Source organism: Camelus bactrianus, chromosome 11 (assembly GCF_048773025.1).
Source record: "Camelus bactrianus isolate YW-2024 breed Bactrian camel chromosome 11, ASM4877302v1, whole genome shotgun sequence".
NCBI classification, from domain to species: domain Eukaryota; kingdom Metazoa; phylum Chordata; class Mammalia; order Artiodactyla; family Camelidae; genus Camelus; species Camelus bactrianus.
Genome location: NC_133549.1, coordinates 84,882,794 through 84,902,163, shown reverse-complemented (window position 1 = coordinate 84,902,163; position 19,370 = coordinate 84,882,794). Strand labels below are relative to the sequence as shown.

At 42.8% G+C, this 19,370-nt stretch overlaps 1 protein-coding gene across 1 annotated transcript in view; it reads right to left on the bottom strand.

Annotated features, from left to right (window-relative positions):
* LOC105076991 (cortactin-binding protein 2-like) overlaps window positions 1–10,461 on the bottom strand; it is a 29,074-nt gene extending 18,613 nt beyond the window's left edge. Inside the window, 2 exon segments of the mRNA XM_074373122.1 lie at window positions 10,259–10,358; window positions 10,441–10,461. Of these exon segments, the coding sequence (XP_074229223.1) occupies window positions 10,259–10,358; window positions 10,441–10,446 (106 nt within the window). The 5' untranslated portion in view covers window positions 10,447–10,461.
* Between the last annotated feature and the right edge of the window lie 8,909 nt (window positions 10,462–19,370).

Here is a 19,370-nt window from a genome sequence, read left to right as displayed (position 1 = left end):
TCTACACTGGAATTTGACACAACATTGTAAAATGATTATAACATGTAAAAATGTTAAAAAATATAAATAACTATTCAGCCATAAAAAAATAAAATAGTGCCATTTGCAGCAACATGGGTGGACTTGGAGAATGTCATTCTAAGTGACGTAAGCCAAAAAGAGAAAGAAAAATACCATATGATATCACTCATATGTGGAATCTAAAAAAAAAAAAAAAGACAAACTTATTTACAAAACAGAAACAGACTCACAGACATAGAAAACAAACTTATGGCTACCGGCAGAGAAGAAGGGATAAATTGGGAGTCCTAGATTTTCAGACACTAACTAATGTATATAAAATAGATAAACAACAAGTTTATACTGTATAGCACAGGGACCTAAACTCAATATCTTGTAGTAACTTATGATTGAAAAGAATATGAAAATGAATATATGTATGTTCATGTATGACTGAATTATTATGCTGCACACCAGAAATTGACACAAGAGTGTACACTGACTATACTTCAATTTGAAAATATATATATAAAGAAATCACACAAGGATGCATACAATATAATTTGAACATTAAAATTCAAATGGGGCAACACTAAACATATAATTCAGGGGTTCATATGTAGTAATACTTTTTTAAAAAGCAAAGAAAATGGTTACTACAACAAGACAGACTAGTGGACATCTCCAGAAGGAAAAGTTTGTGAACTGAGTGTGGCACATGGGTACATTCTGGAAACTGGGGATATTCCGTGACCTGATCAGTGGTTAAATGGTTATTTTAAATGATTCACTGATCTGTAAATATAAGTAGTATGTATCTGATAGAGGTATATTTCACAATACAGAAAGTCAAAATCCTTAAGTGACCTTTAATGGCACATACGTAAAATATTCATAAAATTATGGAGACAGGACCTCAGAGACAAGCAGAACCCTCCTTTCATTTTACAGATCTCAGAGAGGTTACAGTGATCTGACTAAGGTTTCAGAAACAGTGGTTAAGGAAGGACTACAGTCTGGGACTTCTGATTCTTATTTAAGGGGTCCTCACACTAAAGACAGGGGGTGCTGAACTACATATCAACCCCAAATGAAAGATGGAAAGTAAATGGAAGATTGTTATTTTATGTAGAAGATAAGTCAGTGGACAAAATATAATTGAGACAGTGCCTGGCACCTGCTAAGCACTCTAATGTCATTCAAATTGTAGTTAAAATACATATAATTCTTCCTATATACCAATGAATAAAAAGATTAAAATTACTTTTTAATGTTTTAGAAGATTCTGAGATGCCCCAGTCATAGCTAAATTAACCTTGAAAAAAGATCAATTTAAGATACTTGAGAGTAATTCTGTCATGCCTTCCACTTTTCACAAACACTTCTGATGGTGTATCACACTCCCTTCGGCCTCCTTGTTACTATAGACACAAATGCATTTTCACTTTCAAAAGAACTCCTTGAGCACTGTAAATGAATCTCTTCTGAAGCTTTAAAAACTAGAAAAGTAGAAACAATAACAACCACATCTCAATTTAGCTGTACTTGGGGGGGCTGGGTCCTCTTCAACACAGCGATTGAGTCAAGAGTGCTAAAATTCTATGCTTCTCAGGTTCAAATGTTATTTCAGAGACATGGAAGTCTGAGAAACCTGTAGTTTTTTTTTTTTTTTAAACAACGATGATAAGCTAACAACCTTTTATATCCAGTGATTAAAAAAAAAAATTGGCCAGGTTGAATGGTTGATGTATCTGCTTTTCTGTAACTAAGGACTGCAGGTCTCCAGCTTTTCCCTGATGTGTGTGAAGTGTCTGACTAGCTCCAGTAGTCCTGAAGCTGCTGCATCCAGAAAGAGCGTGTCTGCAGGAAGAGGAACTGCATCTCAGCAAACGTTTTCCCATGCCTCCTTGCTGGATGTACCATGCTAAGCACTGTGGCATGCTAAAGGTGATCAATTCTAACCAGGGATGTGTGCCATTTTAAACTGAACCTATTAGAAGGAAGCGCATTTTGACAGGTAGGTCAGAAGAAGGCTTTCTAGGTTTAAGACATGGCACAGTCAGAAGAACAAAGGTTGGAGGGGACAGGGGCCTCAAACCAAGGTCAGAATCGAGGGGCATGTTGCAAGAGGGGTATGTTGGTGAGCTCAAAGCTGACACAGGCCTCAGTCAGGTTTGGTTGGGAGCTAGGGGCAGAGGAATGAAATCAGTGGAACAGAATCCAGGAGGCCCATTTTTGAGCAGCCAGGCAGCAGGCTGGGTCCTCACCCTGGGCTACACATTATGATCTCCTAGGATCCATCCCCAGGGGCTCTGATTTAACTGGTCTGTTCTGAGCTCAGGTGTTGACATTTTGTGATCAGCCAGGGTGAGATTTGCTGATATGAAGTCTCAGAACCCAGAATGTCAAGTCATGGGGGAGAAACTACCAGCCATGGGAATGGGTGAAAGTCTTTAAGGAGGGCGATAAACATGATTTGAATCCTGCTTTGAGATCTTACACTGGTGTGACTAACTGACAGGAAAGGAAAGAAAAACAGGAAAACACACCCCCGGACTCTTATTGATGAGGTGAGGACAAGAGGGAGTGGGACCCTCATCGAGGGCCAAGGCACAGAACAAAAAGGTGTTTTGAGATGGAGTCGGTAACGCTCAGTGGTTGACTGTCCTGACAGAGCAGTGGAGAGAAATACCAGAGACAACTCAGAAGCTCCCATCAGAAGAGGCCATGCAGGTAATGGAGGCAGAAAGCATACGAGGAAGAGCACACATGAGGCAGGGGAGATGGGGATGGGCTGTTTCATGCCTGAGTGTTTGCTGAGTCAGGCATCTCTCCTGAGCTGTCCAGCAGGGGCTGGAACAGAAGGATAGGAGGATTCAGACTGGAGATAACTGAGTTTACAGGAGTTCGGGAGACATAGACTCATCCTCCTGGGTCTACAGGCAAGAACTGTATTGCTCATTAATCCCTCAGTGAATGGACAGCTTGTGCCCTAGATAAAAGGAGGTGGGGGTGCTGTTCATGATTGTTGGGTCGTTTCCATCTCATCCCTGTTCATCTTGATCTTCCCTGAGGGACTGATCAAGGGTCAAACAGACTGGGTTTCTTTGATGAAAAGCTTGGTCTTCAATACTGCTGGCCTCAGTTACTCAAAAATATACTCAATTTTTCAGTAACATCTACGTCTCCATCAGACCACTTACAAGCAACATCCTGAAGCAAGTTGGTCCAAAGGTAAATTTCATTTTAGTTGAGAAATAGCATGTTTTGAGTTCAGGTTAACATAGTTTCAGTTCTAATATATTAACCAGCCACAGAAGCAGAAACTCATTACACCTTCTGGCTTGAAGGATTTATCAGCCCCTGATCAGGGTTCGTGTAGACACAAGATGGCCACCCACTCCACGCTACAGCTGGAGATTCCTTTTGGCCAGTGCTGGAAAGCCGTTCAGATTCCCTTTGCCCTGTGATAATTCAAAGCCCTATTTCTAAAACAAATCTACTCTTTTTGTCCTATTCTCTTACAACTTTATAGGCTATGTCAGCCCTGCTCCTCTCCAGAGGCTGGTCATCTTAAATAGACACCCCCTTGGGTAGGCTCAGGGCTATTGTCCAGTGTTGCACACCATTGTATTAAATGTTCTGGATAGCAGTTCTACAGCAAGACTCATGGGCTTAAAAATAATTAACATATCACATTTATAGTTAAATCCTAACTCCTTTATGTCTAACATGACCTCAAGTCCAAAATCTCCCCTTTGAGATGGATGGCAGCACATCTTCTATACTGTTCACTCAAAACAAAGCTCTGTAGGGATGATGCTCCGAGTCCAGATGAGAAGCAAGGGACAAACATTCCAAGAGCCTCCACAAACGTAGGGTCTAAGGAGGAAAACTCATTTATGTAGACTTCAATTGCACAGCCTCCTCCTATTATCACACTAATTCCATCTCTATTACTTCTGAAGTAGAAATTTCTCTCAGGAATTCTAAGCATTTCTTTGAAATAGCAATTTAGTGTTTAATTTTTTTTTTACTACTACTGTCACATGCAATTTTAAAAAGCATCTGTCTTGCTAACCCAACTCAATACCTTACACCGAGGAGAAATTTGACCCACTTCTAATACACGTTCATACACTCCTTAGCAAATAACGGAGCCATGTGGCATGACTCTCTCACACAAGTCAATATGATAAGGAAGATGTTATTTTAAAATAAATACAAGATAAGCCTTGCTAGCCAAAAGATAACCCTTGTTGACATGTTCTGTTCCACATTATTTTCTTCACTGGCACCATTTTAATTTCCATATAAGTTTTATTTCTTAAAGCTAGTTATTTTAAAAAATCTGCTACTTTTCCTTCTTGTATTTTTTCATTCGTACACTTTTTTAAAAAATTCCTTCTCTGTGCCTCTTTTCACTGGCTTTCTTCTGCAGAATTGTAGAGAGGAACATATACAGTAATGCATGTATGATGCCCATTGGAAGATAAAAGTTCAACTTTCTAACCACAGCCCAATTCAAGTAGCTTAAATCTCTTTCTTTAGAGAAAATACGGTTAAAAAACCAGGGATAAGTTTAGAATGCCTTACAAATCAGTGTATTCCTCACTTGGAAGTCATGTAATTTGATCAATTTAATTTATTGGTAAAAAAAAAGCAAGAGAATAGCTGAAAGATTCCTATCCCCAATATTCTAAAAGCCTACATGGAATAGAGGAGGAGACCCCCTTTCTCTCATCCAGATCTCTGCTCGTGCTATTCTCTGTCCTTTTCCATCACCCTTTGACCAAAAGAACATTCCCTGCTAGGTGCTTTCTGCACAACAAAAAAAGGGACACCACAGTATCCACAGACCCTTCCCACTGGCTGACACAAGATTCTCTCACACTGCTCAGAAGCCTCTGGTGCCCCCATCTATTCAGAGTGTATGTTTTCTTTGACCTCCTCATTGGTCACCAGTCAACAGCAGCTGGTCTTACTGAGAAAATGATGGTGACAGTGGATGGAGTTTTAGGAGATGAGGATGGACAGCAGCAAGGGAGAGATTTGAAGCCAGACTGTAATGTTCTTAACATCTGGGACCTTCAGTGTTTATTCTGGAGCCACTGCAGTGTAATAGCAGGGAACTGTCCTGAGCAGTTTTCTATTCTAGGGTGAGCCCTCTGGAAGCCTGTAGGGGGCCTGTGGAAGGAATGAGACCAGAGGAAATAAGAAGGGTCTCCATTGTCCCTTGAGCAAGAAATGATAGGTGGCAGGGGGACAGGAGAGCAGGGGGTGGAGACGAGATGTAGGAAGCAGAGTCAGAAGAACTCAGGGCTGAGTGGACGTGTGCACTCTGGCAGATGAGGATCTATGATACACTCAGCTGGCAAACTTGGGCAAATGCCTTCACAGTCTCGGCAGATGAATCTTGTGTTTATGTCTTACTTTTGTTATTAAAAAAAGGAAGAGGATATTTGATACTTATAAATTGCTGAGCCACATACAGAATAAAATCCTTTAATACTTGGAGAGGCTACACTACTTCCTACATGAGAAAGGAGTTAGAGTGGAGATTTTTGGCCTTAATCTATAGTTCCAAAACTTCCTTTTTCAAACTCAACTCACTCTTATCCTTATGCCCTATTATCAGCTATTGCCTTAACAACTCTTGCACACTCTAATCTTACTTCTTTCTACCTCCATCATAAGCAAGTTCTTCTACCTGCTGACAACTAAGTATGACTAACTCCTTTTTCTTTGCCCATGCTATTTCCTGATCAGGAGATTCATCCACTCATTCAACAAGCAATTATTGGCAATCAGTGTACAAGGTGAAACAGAAGAATAAGCTACATTACTAGCTTTCAGGGAGCTCGCAACATGTGTGTGGGCCAGCACAAAAGCCCAGATAGTACCCTCACTGCCTTGACCTAGAGTTAGGTGGGGCACAGAGGTAAACAAAACCTACTGCTGTTCATCAGAGGTGGTTGTCATATCTGGGGGGATTAGAAAAGCCTTCATTTGAGGTGTCCTTAGAGCATTTAAGCAGGGGCTTCCATGGCTATTTTGATCAGCACTGTACTGGGCATAGTACCTGCCATGCAGCATAGTGTGTGTGTGAGAGAGAGAGAGAGAGAGTTTGTGCGTTTATTCTAGATGAAATCTTAGAGTAATTCTAGGCAAAAAATGCAGCATAAACAAAGAAGAGTAGAGAGTGGAAAAGCAAAGGATATGTGTGGAGAAATACCGTATTTTCGCTGGAGCTTAGGTATCTATTTTTAAAAAGGGTCAGATATTCCAAAGAAGATATATAAATGGCCAACAAGTACATGAAAAGAAGCTCCACATCAGCAACCTCAGGGAAATGCAAACCAGAACCACAGTGAGATATCAATACCTGTTAGAACGGCTATCACCAAAGAGTTAAAAAGTGTTGGTGAGGATGTGTAGAAAAGGGAACTCTTGTACAATGTTGGTGGGAATGAAAACTGGTACAACAACTATGAAAAATAGTATAGAGGGTCTTCAAAAACTAAAAATAGAACTACCATATAATCCAGCAATTCTACTTCTGGGTATGTATCCGAAGGCAATAAAATCTTGCAGAGATCTTGAAGAGATATTTGCACTCCCATGTTCACTGCTTAATTCACAATAGCCAAGATATGCAAACAACCTACCTATTCATCAGCAGATGAATGGATAAAGAAAATGTGCCATATATATATAGTGGAATATTTTTCAGCCATGAGAAAGAAAGAAATACTGCCATTTGTAACAACACAGATGGATCTTGAGGGCATTGTGTTAGATGAGATAAGTCAGAGAGACAAATATTGCATGATATCATGTGTATGTGGAATCTAAAAATGCCAGTCTGATGATACACAGTAGAATGGTGGTTGTCAGGGGCTGGAGGATGAGAGAAATGGGGAGATGACAGTCAAAGGGTGCAGTTATAAGATAAATAAGTTCCAGAGATCTAATGTAAACATGGAGGCTATAGTTAACAATACTGTATTCTATACTTGTAAGTTGCTAAGAGAGAAAATACTAACTGTTCTCACTGTGAGAAGGAAATGGTAATTATGTGAATTGATGGAGATGTTAGCTAATGCTCCAGTGGTATTCATTTTGCAATATGTACATGTATCGAATCAATGCATTGTATACCTTAAACTTACACTATATCTCAAAAATTAAATTAAAAAGGGACAGATAAGCAAATCAGATGGGTCAATGTCCTTGAATGGAAGGTCTTGAATAGCATTGACTTGATTCAGTGAGTGATGAAAGAATGTGGGAGGCAGAAATCACACAGAACTTTCAATCAGGAGTCTGGTGGTCCATGAAGGATGTTCAGGGAGAAGAGGTAGGCAGAGCAGCCACTGCCAGGGGAAAGGGGGCATACAGTAGGATGGTACCATAAGGGTGGATGAAAAAGGCACACTGAGACCCACTTGGCAGGACATGAACACAGACTGGCTGTGTGAAAAGTGTGAGGGGTCCATGAATGAGAACCTGGGGGTTCTAAATGGTCCTCATACTGCTTTAAAAATAGAGATAGTTAAAAATATGGAAAGAACAAGCTCCCAGATTTTCACAGAAAAACCTGGATTTCTGGCTTCTTCTTCCAAATCACAAGATCTCAGGACCCTGGGTCTATGCTTCTACCACCAACAAGTGGCTAGAGCTGAAAGCTGCTGCCCTGGGGAGACCAAGATGTGCCTCCCCTCCCCCAGTCCCAATCAGCTGGCTTCACCCCTTAATGTGGCTTTTTGGCACTTGTGGGCATTTAGGTTTTTTAAGTCTGCCAATAAGACCTGAATTCCAAGTGTAGGGGCCAAGAGACTTGTGCCACTCACCAAATTGGGCAATTAGGAAGAAGAGGTGTTTTTGTTTTGTTTTGTTTTGTTTTGTTTTGTTTTTTAACAAGATGTTCCCAAAAGTTTAGAAACACTGAGTTGGTCACCTTTGCATCCTCCTTGACCTAGTTCACTGTTCTCAGATTTTTTTAGCTCTCTAAGTTTAGAGCAGAATCCAGTCTAATTGCTTATCTACAATGATAGGGTGAGAACAAAATATTTTAGCTTTTTACATTGAGATGAAACAAGATGGAACCTTGAAAAAACATACGGGCTTCTGTTATAAAACTAGCAGGAGAAATAAACATTTGGCACAGGTGAGTTTTTAAGGAGCAATGGCTGGCAGTGATTCAGGTCAGGTTCAGGAGCCAGACTGTGTTTTTTGTTTTAACATTTTTTATTGATTTATAATCATTTTACAATGCTGTGTCAAATTCCAGTGTAGAGCACAATTTTTCAGTTATACTTGAACATATATATATTCATTGTCACATTTTTTTCTCTGTGAGCTACCATAAGATCTTGTATATATTTCCCTGTGCTATACAGTATAATCTTGTTTATCTATTCTACAGTTTTGAAATCCCAGTCTATCCCTTCCCACCCTCTGCCCCCTGGGCAACCACAAGTTTGTATTCTATGTCTATGAGTCTACTTCTGTTTTCTATTTATGCTTTGTTTGTTTGTTTGTTTGTTTGAGATTCCACATATGAGCGATCTCATATGGTATTTTTCTTTCTCTTTCTGGCTTACTTCACTTAGAATGACATTCTCCAGGAGCATCCATGTTGCTGCAAATGGTGTTATGTTGTCGGTTTTTATGGCTGAATAGTATTCCATTGTATAAATATACCACTTCTTTATCCAGTCATCTGTTGATGGACATTTAGGCTGTTTCCATGTCTTGGCTATTGTAAATAGTGCTGCTATGAACATTGGGCTGCAGATGTCATTTTGAAGTAGGGTTTGTTCTGGATATATGCCCAGGAGCGGGATTCCTGGGTCATACGGTAAGTATATTCCTAGTCTTTTGAGGAATAGGAGCCAGACTGCTTGTTCTGAGCCCTGCTCTGCTGTGTTTTCACCATGGGATCTGTGGATAGGGTACTTAACTTCTGTCTCAAGTGTTTATAAATCAGGTGTTTAGAATAAAGCTTACCAGAGTCAAAGCTTAATATATATTAGCTATTATTAGTATCATGGTCAGAGAAAAACAACTTTCTGTAGCTAACTTTCACTAGTATCTGGTCAAAGACTGACCTCAGTACCAGAGCAACATTCAGATTCTGGTGGGATTTTCCTGTCCCCAAAATATGTGCCTCAGGGTTTGTGGACTCCTCCATCCCTCTCTAAAACTGCTTCTGAATTTTATTTTTTGATTTAGGAACTCCTGGTTATTTCCTTCTTCCTCATCCTGGTCAACTGCTACCCCAGCCACAAGATATATTCCTTGATCATAGCTCCAAAGATGAGAATCACCACTTCCCCTAAAAAAGAGACCTGAATTCACATTTCAACCCTCCTCTTCACTCAGCTCACAACTGCCTCCCTCCTTCACTCCCCTCGGCCCCCAGGGTCTCTGTGGCTTTGAGGTCTTGGAGACTGGAGGCTGGTCCGTTTCAGTTTTGTTTCACAACCACTAGTCACGCTATGCTATGTAGGGTTACACTAACTCCACCTGTGGTGAAGCTTGGGGTGTTAAACTCTAGAGCCTAAGGATAGAAAAATTAATGAAAACATTCTATTAATAGACATTTTAATCATGGTTCTGCCATTATGCAGTTGTGGCAAGTTACTGAACCTCTCTGTGCCTGTTTCCTCACCTTTGAAATGGAGATAACCATACTGACTTGCACAGGGCTGCTGTGGAGATTAAATGAGTTAATTAATACATGTAATGTATTTAACAAAGTACCAGTCAACAGCGCTCTAAGAGTGAGGTGGAGAAAGTAGTTCACCCCAGGGGCAGCAATAAGGGGTTCTTTGGTTGCAGAGAATTTATAAATAAGAATAAAATTTACCCAAAATTGATCTGCTTTTATCACTGTGCAGTTCTAAACTGCATCAAAGACACAATACTTAGCTCCACCAGGTGGACTGCTCCTACCAACTCCTCCTTTAGCATCATCTGGTGGCAGTTATATAGTATGCTCATAGCAGATAATAATTTATAAACAAAAGATGAAGAAAAAGAAAAAATATAGGATGTGCAATAAATGTAATGATATGTATATGAAAATAATTTTTTGCAAGTGTTCACCTGGGTCCCAGTTTTCATCCGAAAGCTGCTGAATAAATTAAAAGTCCACTTAAATTTATCCCAAGCAACATTTATTTCCTTGTAATGGCATCACTGACGAGATGTGTTTTTGTTACCACAATTCAGTTTGCTGAAACAGACTTACCACTACTGATGAACAGATCTGCTAGGTGCTCCTTGGAGAAATCAGGGTCCATTTCGGCTCTCACTATTTCACAGGAGAACCCTGCAGCCATTTGTCTGTGCTGTGATAAGAAGAGATAGTCATTAGTTCTACACACTTTCGAGTTTTCAGGGAAAAGGAGAGGGTGTGCAAGTAATTGATACCTTCATTCAGAGCAGCAGCTGATGTGCTATGTAGTCTTGCAAGCTTCTTTCTGGGCCATGGAAAGTGACTTTATGATATTGCTCAATCTATTAATAAGCCAAGAAGAGACCTTAGGTACTTTTTAGGCTTTTGGTTAGCATTTTGCTAAGCAGAAAAAAAGTGGTACACAAGTGTGGAATCTCCTTTCTGATTGTCCTCAGCCTTTCAAAAGATTAAAAATATTCTAGAGATTAGCTGTATTCACTGGGCATGTCAAGTCTTTCACTTTAATATGAAACACGGGCAAATATAGCATTTATGTGGTATATTTTATATAGTATTTACATACTTATAGCAAGAGATGACATTTTATGAAAAAGCACGCACCGTCTACCCTCTGTTTTCTACAGGGAGGGTCAGTGTGTTAACTGGGAACACAGTTCCTAGAATATTCTGTCCCTTGCAGATGTTAAGTTTTGTCTTTATTATACCTTGTGGGTGCTCCTTAGTCTGAATTTTCCTAATGCTTATTTTACTTTTCAGAGTAAAATAGAAACAAATATTACTAATTTTGGAAAATACAAAGAAACATAAAGAAGCAGAATAGGAATCACTGAAGCAATCACTGTAAATGTCTTTGTTTCCTTTCAGCTTTTTTCTTCACATAGTTGATGTGTGTGTATTTGCTTTTTATGAACAATATGTGAGTGTAATAGTGTAATCTTTTTACAGCTGCTGTATATCAGATGATATCTCTGTGTTGACTTTTTACATAAAAGACTTTTTCATGAGTATAAAATTCTTCAATAAACTCTCTGTATGATTCCATTTTTTGAAGCACTGAATTCCAGAAATCTAGGTAGAGACTGATCACTTTCACTTTGTAAAAAGGAAAATGTCCTTCCTGGAAGCCTATAGGGTTTTTAAGTGAAATCTTGACCCTCACGTATAAGGATACCTCACCTGAGAACATGTGGAGATGCAGTGGATGTTGGGACAGAAAGCCAATGACCTTTTACATAGGGCAAAGGCAGTGACATTTAGAGCAAGATGTGGAAAGGGAAGCCTTCCCCCGACCTCTGCCATCCTGGGGCTGGGCTCCCACTCCCAGCCTACATGATGCAGAGAAGCTTTCTTCTTGGAAAAGTCTTGTAGAAAAGCACCTGTGCAGGTGAAACGCCGCCTTACCAGTACAGGTGACATAGCTTGTGTGTGAAGCCTGAGCCACCCAAACTTAGAGACGTGTCAGACGTGAAAGGGTCTGTTCTCTCTTTATAATTCAGGATGGGACAATGCCAGGGCATGTGTGTGTATCTTTGTGCTATTGCTGCTCTATTGTGCTCTGATGAGTCTGCTCTTTTTAGATCAGAGGGGAAGGCCACATCCTTTAGGGTGGCTGGAGTGGACTTCTGCAAAGACAGTGACTGCCCCTGGCTCATCACAGGAAGAGGCAGGTTCTGAGACATGAAAGGCTTGAGGGAAAGTCCTTAGCATGGAAGGAGGAGGCAACTCCTTCCTTACCTGGGGCCTGTAAGACTTGAGCTGTGGCCTCCAAGGAGACCAGGACGTGCTTAGAGGAACTCCTGGAAAGTGGAGGGAAACCAGGCTTGACCACTGGGTGTCAGACCATGAGCTAAGGAGAGAAGTGATCCTTAAAGTGGCCCCTAAATGTTGCACTTGGGACTGGATTTTAAGCTCTGAAAGATAACATATCTGGTAGCCACCAGTGTTTTTCTCTGAGTTTAAACACTACTCTACCACTGCTAAGTCTTCAGTAAAAAGGGAGACAACTGGGGCTAGGGCAGCAGAGACCTGGCCTTTCATTCCAGGCTGTGATCCCAGAGCCCTGTGGGGAACTGAGCCCCTTTGCCTTTGGCTCCTCTCCACCCAGAGGCCAGTTGCTCCACATCCCTTCTCACCTGACAGTCTGGGCAGAAGTGGGCCTGGACACAGAGGAGGGGCTGCTACAAGCCTTATGAAGGGAAAGACCTTGGTCAGTGGTGTGACCACCTCTCCACCTCTTCAGGGACACCTGTCACACTGCTCTGTCCCTCTCCCTGCCCATCCCCACTGAATGTTACCTCTGTGAGGACAGACAGGCTGTCTGCTCTGGGCACTGCCCTCTCGGGAACACAGAGCTGCTCTATGAGTGTCTGACCCAGGAGGGAATAGACAGGCTGTGTCTGCCACCCAGGCTTCCCGTGGGCCTTCTCACTACTCACCTGCACCTGCCTGCTGCCTAAAACTCCAGGGACTCCACCTGGGTCTTTTCCTGTCCATGGCACTCACCTCCCACAGGGTGGGCTCACCTGTCTCCTGAGGCTCACTGGGTCCCCTGAGCACCTGCTGAATCCCCATCATTGAGGCTCCACCAGAGTGTGAGCAGGATGCTCTCCACTCCTTGTGTCCTGGGTCCCAGGAAGGAGGTGAGGACAGGGCTGGGATGGAGAGGGGATGGCTGTGGGTTCTCTCAGGAGCTGACTCTGTCCTCTGACCTCCCACATGCCCCTCACAGCGCCACAGTCCCAACCACAGCTCTCTGGGTCTCCTTTCTTCTTTGCCAGAAGAAGCCCTAAGACTTCTGCTCTCAAGCAAAAATCATATGATGTGTGAAATTCAGGGTTTGCCCCCCTGCTTATCAACACAGTCCACAGATCCACACTGTATTTGGGGAAGGGAGTCCTCTCCTCTTCAATCAAAGAAACTGGCCATTTCAGCCGGTGAAGGTGTCCACCATCCTCATCGGTATAAGGGAGGATGTATCAATATCTAAAGGAGGCCAGGATTCTGTCACATTTACTGTACTGAGAACACTACCTAGATGTGGTGTCTAGTGTGACAGCGTGACTCCTGGTAGAATGGAAGCCCTGGAGGGCAGGGCTGTTGCCTGCTCAGTGCATTAAATGATTGCTGTTCCTGTAAATGTATCTGTCCCTAGGGTCCCTTACTATATACTTGAGGAGTGAATGAACCCAACCAGTCCCACCGCACAGACCTGAGTGGGCCTAGGACTCCATTTTTTTCCCTCCCAGGGATTCCTGCTCTCACTGACCTAGGACAAGGACAGCTAATGGAATAACAAATCACATTTGAAATAGGAAAATATTTTAAACCAAGGCCACAATCAGTGATGCAGGAGGCAGAGGCTTCCTCAAGGGCAGGAGGAAAATGACCAATTTGCACAACCACAGCCCCTCCAGCTGACCTTTCCAGGGGCAAGGGCCCCAGAAAGCACTTTCCATGAAGGGCCCCCTCTGTTTTTACTATCATCCTAGGGCCTGATCTTCGCTCACTCCAGGGTGCAGAGGAGCAAACTGAGGTTCATGTAGGTGGAGTGACATTCCCCCATCTCATCACCAGTAGGTGGCTGAATCACCAATGTCCTATGAGGGCAGAGTGCTCACTTTTGGACTAGAAGGTCAAGAACCAGCTAGGTGGTGGCCAAAGCTCTATAGGTGCCCAGGAACATGTGTGGTTAGGGGGGTTGCTGCCAGGATGGCAGGCACCAGATTTGCCACCAGAATCTCCAGTCTGTCTCTCTGGATGTTTCATGCCATGCAGGTCTCATTCCTGCTCCCTGTTGACACATCTTCCCCCTGGGGTGGAACAGAGGAGAGATAAGAGTCAGAGGCAACACCATGGACCACCAGGGCAGGGTGGTTTGGGCTAGAGCTCAGACCAAATCCCCAAACCTCTGGGACGTGTGCCAAGAGGTGGGACAGGAGAGCCCTCAGCAGAATAAAGGTTATCCCTATCACCACGAAAGGTATCAGTGGGTGATGATTAAATGCATCAGTTTCTCAGATAATTGTGTCAGCACAGAAGTGACAGCACCTCCCTGTATGAACTACATCATCCCTGTGACTGCTGTCAAAACATTCCATTTTAGACATGAGAACACAGAGACTGATCCTGGGGTGGGAGGGATCAGGATTGTCAGGCCAACATGGACATGTAAGTGTGGAAGAAAAACAGGAAAATCTGTAGAAAAATGTAAAAACACCATTGACTTAACATGAACTGAGATTCTATCAAAGTCTCTGAGATTCTGTCTAATATGCAGACATTGACATTGCATCTGGCGAAGGCAGGGCCTGGGCTGTGAGGGCAGGTGGGAGAGATGGGGAATCTGATTCTTTTGCCAGCAGGTCTCTAATAGAGATACCAAGGGAGGTGCAGGGAAGCTCTGGGACCCAGGGCTTCCTGGGTGTGGAGTCTCCTTGCTCGCACTCACCCTGAGCCTGCACTGAGGTCTGCTGGTGTCTTGGGGCCCTTGCCCCTCTTGCAGGGAGATAGAACTGGGGACCCCATGGACCAGGTCCTTTCTGATGTCCTGAGTAGAGTCCTGCAAACACAATGCCCAGCAGCCAGGCAGAATCATCAGAGCCCTGTCTGAATGTATTGGCTGATTCTCAGATCTACATCTCCACTCCAGACTCACACATACCACTCTCTGCACAGATCTACATGAGGGACAAAAACCTGACAACCTGAAGCCCTTGGATTCCCATTGGCAAAGCAGAGGTAGGAGGCCCCTAAGGAGTCCTCTTTCCCCCCTGCCAAGCCTGTCCTTGGGTGTGACCATGACAGGACCACCCGGTTACCAAGTGCTCAACAACCCGTTCCTGCCTAGAAGAGAATACTCCCCTCAAGTTCCCCTTCCCCCAAATGGAGATGAGGAGAAGTAGCCCTGACCAGGGAGGGCTCCCAGAGGTGGCTGTGTCTGGATTGGTCTGCTCCAGGCCACCTATTTTACCTTAGGTGAATTCCTGGTAAAAGATCAGAGTCATCTGAATTGAGGATTGAACCAACATCTACAGCATCCGAAAAACCTCTCATTTCAGGATTTCCTGAAGCTGAAGCCCTGGGAGGTGGGGACACAGAAGGAGAACAAGTTTCTCTCTCAACTGTCTCCAACCAAGTGAGCTGGCTCTGGGGCCATCACTAGAATGTGGGCGCCTGGTTACCTGGTTCTATTTCTGTTGGGGTCTGTGGTAAAAGAAGTGACATCACTTCCTAGGGTCCCCTTACTTGAACCCCATGCTCAGACAACACCTCCACACACAGCCCTCTGTGTAGCTGCCTGCTCACCCTTCTCCATGCAAACCCACATCTTCCACAGTTACAGCAGCCCTGCCTCTCCACAGCTCCCGGGGAGGGTCTGAGGGCAGCTGTGAGGAGACAATCTGGCTTCCAGACTCAGCTCCTCATTCTTACCTGTCCTCCATCCTGCATATATCCTGGCGTCTGTCCAGGCCTGTCTGTCTCCTCACCTGCACAGTGGGGATTATTCTATCATGTACTTCTAGGGCTGTCCTCAGGTACATGTGGGATAAGACCTGAAAAGTGGAGGAGAATTGCCCCATCTAGGTGATGCCTCCTCCCCTTTTTACTTACTCTTACTACCTCCCCTGTGTCTGTTTTTCTCTTGATCCCATCCCATAGCCTGTATTTAATGTCAACCTTCACATGTGGGTGTGTATGTCGTTTGTGCAGGCTTGTAAGCCAGTGCTAAATCTCTGTGTGGCCAGCAGAAAACTGCCTGCACATAGGTGGGATGGGCAAGAGCATCCTGAGGTCTGAGAGTTTCTAATTTCCAAAGCAAAGCTGATGAGAGCTGTTGAGGTCCTGTCTAGGAAGTCAGAACATAATGACTCAAAGCTATACAGGTAGCAGGGGCTGGAGATGGGATCACAGACTCATGGACAGTCTGGCTCAACTGCCTACACTAAAAACCACAGGGCTGGAGGCAGATAGGATATAGCTGGGGATAGGAGACTATCCCCTTCATGGGGTACACAGACTGGCAAGCTGGGCTTCTCTGGCTTTATGCACAGGGGCCAGGGACAGACAGGCAAATGATGGCAGCCATCACCAGACAGGCTTGTCAGTGTCATTTGCTGCTTCCTTTATGTTCCTGTCCTTAAATTACTCTCCCCAAGACGCAGGATGGATGTCAGTTTTTACCCAGGTCCAAACCCAGTATAATCAGAGTCCGGATCATGAGGCATGGAGTATTTTTTTGTCACCTGTAGTACTACATCTTGCTTGAAACCCCCTGGGAAGCAGTTCCTCCCAGTGACTTCATTATAAAATGGTATCACTTTTGCCTTTTGTTTAGATTCCTCATATTAATTATATCATATAATATTTGTCTTTGTCTGACTTACTTCGCATACTATGATAATCTCTAGATTTCCCAGACATACACCTCATTGTTCACATCAGCTCGATTTACAACAGCCAAGATGTGGAAGCACAGTAAATGTCTACCAACAGTGAGTGGATGCGAAAGATGTGGTATATATAAACCTTGGAATGCTATTCAGTCATTGTAAGTAATGAAAGAATGTTATTTCCAACTAAATGGAATGTATATAGAGATTATCATACTAAGTGAAGTAAATCAGACAGAGAAAGATAAATATAACTTATATGTGTAATATATAAAAAAAAGGATACAAATGACCTTATTTACAAAACAGAAATAGAGTCACAGACATAGAAAATAATCTGTGGTTTCCAGGAGGAAAGTGGCGATGGGGAGGGATAAATCAGGAGTGTGGGATTACAGATACAAGGGCCTACTGTATAGCACAGGGAAGTATATACAGTAACTTGCAATAACCTATAATGGAAAATAATATGAGAAAGAACATATATACATGTATAACTGAAGCAGTATGTTGTATACCAGGAACTTATACAACACTGTAAATCAAATATACTTCCATGAAAAAATAAAGTGTATCAGAACTGATCTAATCTCAAAAGTGTCCAAGATTTATGTGGCCCCAATCTGCCTTCTGGAACTCACTTCCCACCCCTCCCCTATCCATGCAGCAGCTGCTCAATCTCCCCACCTGCTCAAACCAGAACCTAGGACTCTGTCTGATCCCTCTTTCTTCTTCACCCCACATGCAGTCAGCTTATCCCCTGTCCCTGGGTCCCAACTCCAAATGCATTCATCACCTCTCTGTATCTCCCTCACCTCCCCTGTCTAATCCACCACTGCCATTGCCCCAGATTCATGCTCTTTGCTTCCCTTTCTTACTCCCTTCAATCCAAGAGAGGGATGTTTAAAATACAAATCTGTTCCTGTCACTCTGCTAACACACAAGAAATGTCTCAGGGTCATTTTGGGGAAAAGCCCCAATCCTGAGCCAGATCTGAAGCTCCTCCTCCTGTCAGCAGCCCACCTACTTTTGCTCCCCTCAGTCCAGCCACACTGGCCTCTGTCTGTTCTTCCAAGGACCACCCCCTGCCCTGCCTTCAGCGAAAGCCCATTGAGCTCTTTACCTGGTTGACTCCTCCCTCAGGTTTACCTCAAATGCTGGCGGTTGGTCTGCCCTGGGCTCACAGTTCCTCCCCCAGGGTTCTTTCCATAGTCCTGGGAGATATCAGTGTGGCCTCGTGGGCCCCAGTACTTGCCTGGGAAGTGGCAGGAAGCTGGGGCTCTGGGAAACCACAGGTCCCCAGTCCCATGTCTTGTCCTGCAGCTGTCTAGCAGGTAGCCCAGTGGGCTCAGTAGCCTTTGGTGACTACAGGTGAAATACAGATGGCCCACAGCACATGAAAAGATGCTCAACGTCATTAATCACCTGAGAAATGCACGTCAAAACCCCAATGAGATGTCATCTTACACGTGCCAGAATAGCCAACATCAAAAAGTCCACAAATAACGTATGTTCGTGAGGAAGTGGAGAAAATGGAGCCCTTGTACACCATTGGTGGGAATGTAAATTGTTACAGCCATTTTGAAAAACATTTGGAGATTCTTCAAAACCTAAATATAAAACTCATATGATCCAGAAATTCCACGCCTGGATATATATTTGAAGAAAAGAAAAACTCCAATTCAAAAAGATAGTTACATCCTAATATATATATATAACAGAATTATTTACAATAGCCAAAAAATGGAAGCAATCTAAGTGTCCAACAATAGATGAATAAATAAATATGTATATAATTTATTTCATTTGTATTTATACATATATAGAATGGGCTACTACTCAGTCATAAAAAAGAATGACATTTTCCCATTTGAAATGACATGGAATGATCTAGAGGATATTGTGGTTAGAGGAATAGGTCAGGCAGAGAAGATAAATACTGGATGTTATCACTTATTTGTGGCATTTGGAATATAAAACAAGTGAATGTATATAATGAAACCAAAACAGTCTCACAGATATAGAGAACAAACTAGTTGTTACTTGCGGTGAGAGGGAAGTGGGAAGGGCCAAGAAGGGATAAAGGATTAAGAGACACAAACTACTACATATAAAATAAATAAGCTCTGTGTCTATAGGAATGTTTACTTGTATGTTTTAAACTTAAACAAGCCCCACTTTCATCCTGGGGGTGTTGGCGGATGCTGGGGTGGGGAGAAGCTACCTTTGTAAAATAGTTGGCAAGCTTTCCAACAACTCAAAGGCATCAGCTCCTCAGGCCACCCCGAGGTGGATGTGTGACCAACTTTTCCATTTCTTTTAAGAAAGTGGTCTGTTTGAAGTTTCTGTCCTTCCGAGACTCAATTTTGGATACGTGATGTTTTTTATGAGGGGAGTTAATTAGGTTTTTTCATTTTCTTTTATTTTTAGAGGAAATACTGGGGATTGAACCCAGGACCTTGTGCATGATACGTATGTGCTCTATCACTTGAGCTATACCCTCCTCTTGGGACTCAATTTTGTAACTTTTGTTTTTCAGAAAATTTTCACATAGCCTAACATGGCCAGTATATAGGTACGCAGTTGTTCATTACATTTTTATAATACATTTTGTAAAGTATTTCTTGTCTTCTTCATAATTAACTTATTTTTTATTATCTTGACAGGTTCACCTATTTCCAAATAGAAAACAATACTTTCCTTTTGCCAAAAACAACATTTATTTGCATCCATCAAGCAGAGTGGTTGGTTTCCAATTGGTTATTTTAGGTTTT